Raw genomic sequence first — 1,336 nt, forward strand, 5'->3', positions numbered from 1 at the left:
TAGTAGCATGAACGTCCACCCCCCGTGTGACCAATAGTAGTTGTTATGCGGGAGACAGGGATAAGGAGGGGCTGTGCAGCGGCCGAGTGGACGGCCAATGAGTGGTGTGCTCTCATCTACGGCATTTGCATGAGATGATGCAGAGCTGGAAGCTCATTGTATAGCTGTTGGGTAGCGGAGACGAACGGGTAGGTACTGGAGCAGCTGGCTGTCGCTACTTCGTTGATATCGCCCAGGGCATTTTGCGTTCAGCGGATGCGCAAACAATGAGTGCGGCACTGATATTGTTTTGAGCTGGCTACGTCGTGTGAAGGTGTTTGGAGCACGTTTCCATAACGACCAGAGGCAGGCGTGATAGATGGCAACTCGGTGTGCGTGCGGAATATATATTCTATGTGTTGCGAGCGTTCGCGTCTCGTTGGCTTTTGATCAAGACCCGGTTCGACAGGGATTCCGTCTGCAGCCAGCTAGATCGTTTTGTACTTGGCGTTAAGCTTGCTTGTTTGGTTTACGCGGTGTGTCTGAAGCCAGCTTTCCGCGCTGATGTGGGTGTTCGCAGTATCGGTGGGAGGGCCAGCGGATGCTCAGGTGCGAGCGTCCAGGAGTTGATGTTTGCGTGCACGCGCGTCCACGGCACCCGTGGCGCCAAGCTTTCTCCGGCCCTATGATAGCGAGCTGTATTGCGCAGCTGGTGCGTCTTTCACAACGCAATCGCATCTGCTCGGCGCAGTCGTGTGAACTGTTCCGCGTTATGCAGTTTGGTGGCACGCATGAATGCGTATGTGTTTGGGTGCATATGTGTGGAGCTGCAGTGTGGGAAGGAGTCGGAGCTCGTTTTGGTTCATTGTGGGGCTTGTGCGACGCCAAATGGGCGGGGTGGTTGGGCGTTACGATGCGCGCTCGCGAGGCGGCAAAGTCAGGGAGGAAAAACGGTCTGAGGGAACCGGAGACGGAGTGCGTGTGCAGTGCAAAAGGTGGCTTGCCGGAAGTGCGATTGAGCGGTGGTTTGTGCCAAATGCGAAAACGTAGTGTCGGCCAGCGCGTTTGCTGGTAATGTATGGGCGGGTCCGGAGAGTGCGCCGTTGGAGGGAAGCCGGTTTGCTCGGCTCGGTCATGTTTATAGCCGAGTTCCGGTTGCGCTGCTACACGCATGAATATGCTTGTGAATGCGTGCAAATGTTTGGAGTTGCAGTATAAGAACTGAGAGTCGGTTTTGCTGTCCCTGTGCTTTTCAGTGGTAGTGGCGCATTACAATGAGGCGTTTGACGACGCAGTATCCGTTGCCATACACAGTCTGGCATTGCAAGCGCCCTACGTGAATTGGTGAGGCAGCAAA

At 55.3% G+C, this 1,336-nt stretch overlaps 1 protein-coding gene across 1 annotated transcript in view; it reads left to right on the top strand.

Moving 5' to 3' along the window:
• Positions 1 to 358: 358 nt before the first annotated feature.
• EMH_0072130 (uncharacterized protein) overlaps positions 359 to 1,336 on the top strand; it is a gene marked incomplete at both ends in the record, with an annotated part of 2,084 nt that continues 1,106 nt past the window's right edge. Inside the window, 4 exons of the mRNA XM_013502407.1 lie at positions 359 to 369; positions 560 to 588; positions 813 to 974; positions 1,236 to 1,323. Coding sequence (XP_013357861.1) covers positions 359 to 369; positions 560 to 588; positions 813 to 974; positions 1,236 to 1,323 — 290 coding nt within the window. The remainder of the gene's footprint in view (positions 370 to 559; positions 589 to 812; positions 975 to 1,235; positions 1,324 to 1,336) is intronic.

This window comes from Eimeria mitis, genomic scaffold, assembly GCF_000499745.2.
Source record: "Eimeria mitis Houghton genomic scaffold, Emh_scaff91, whole genome shotgun sequence".
NCBI lineage: Eukaryota > Apicomplexa > Conoidasida > Eucoccidiorida > Eimeriidae > Eimeria > Eimeria mitis.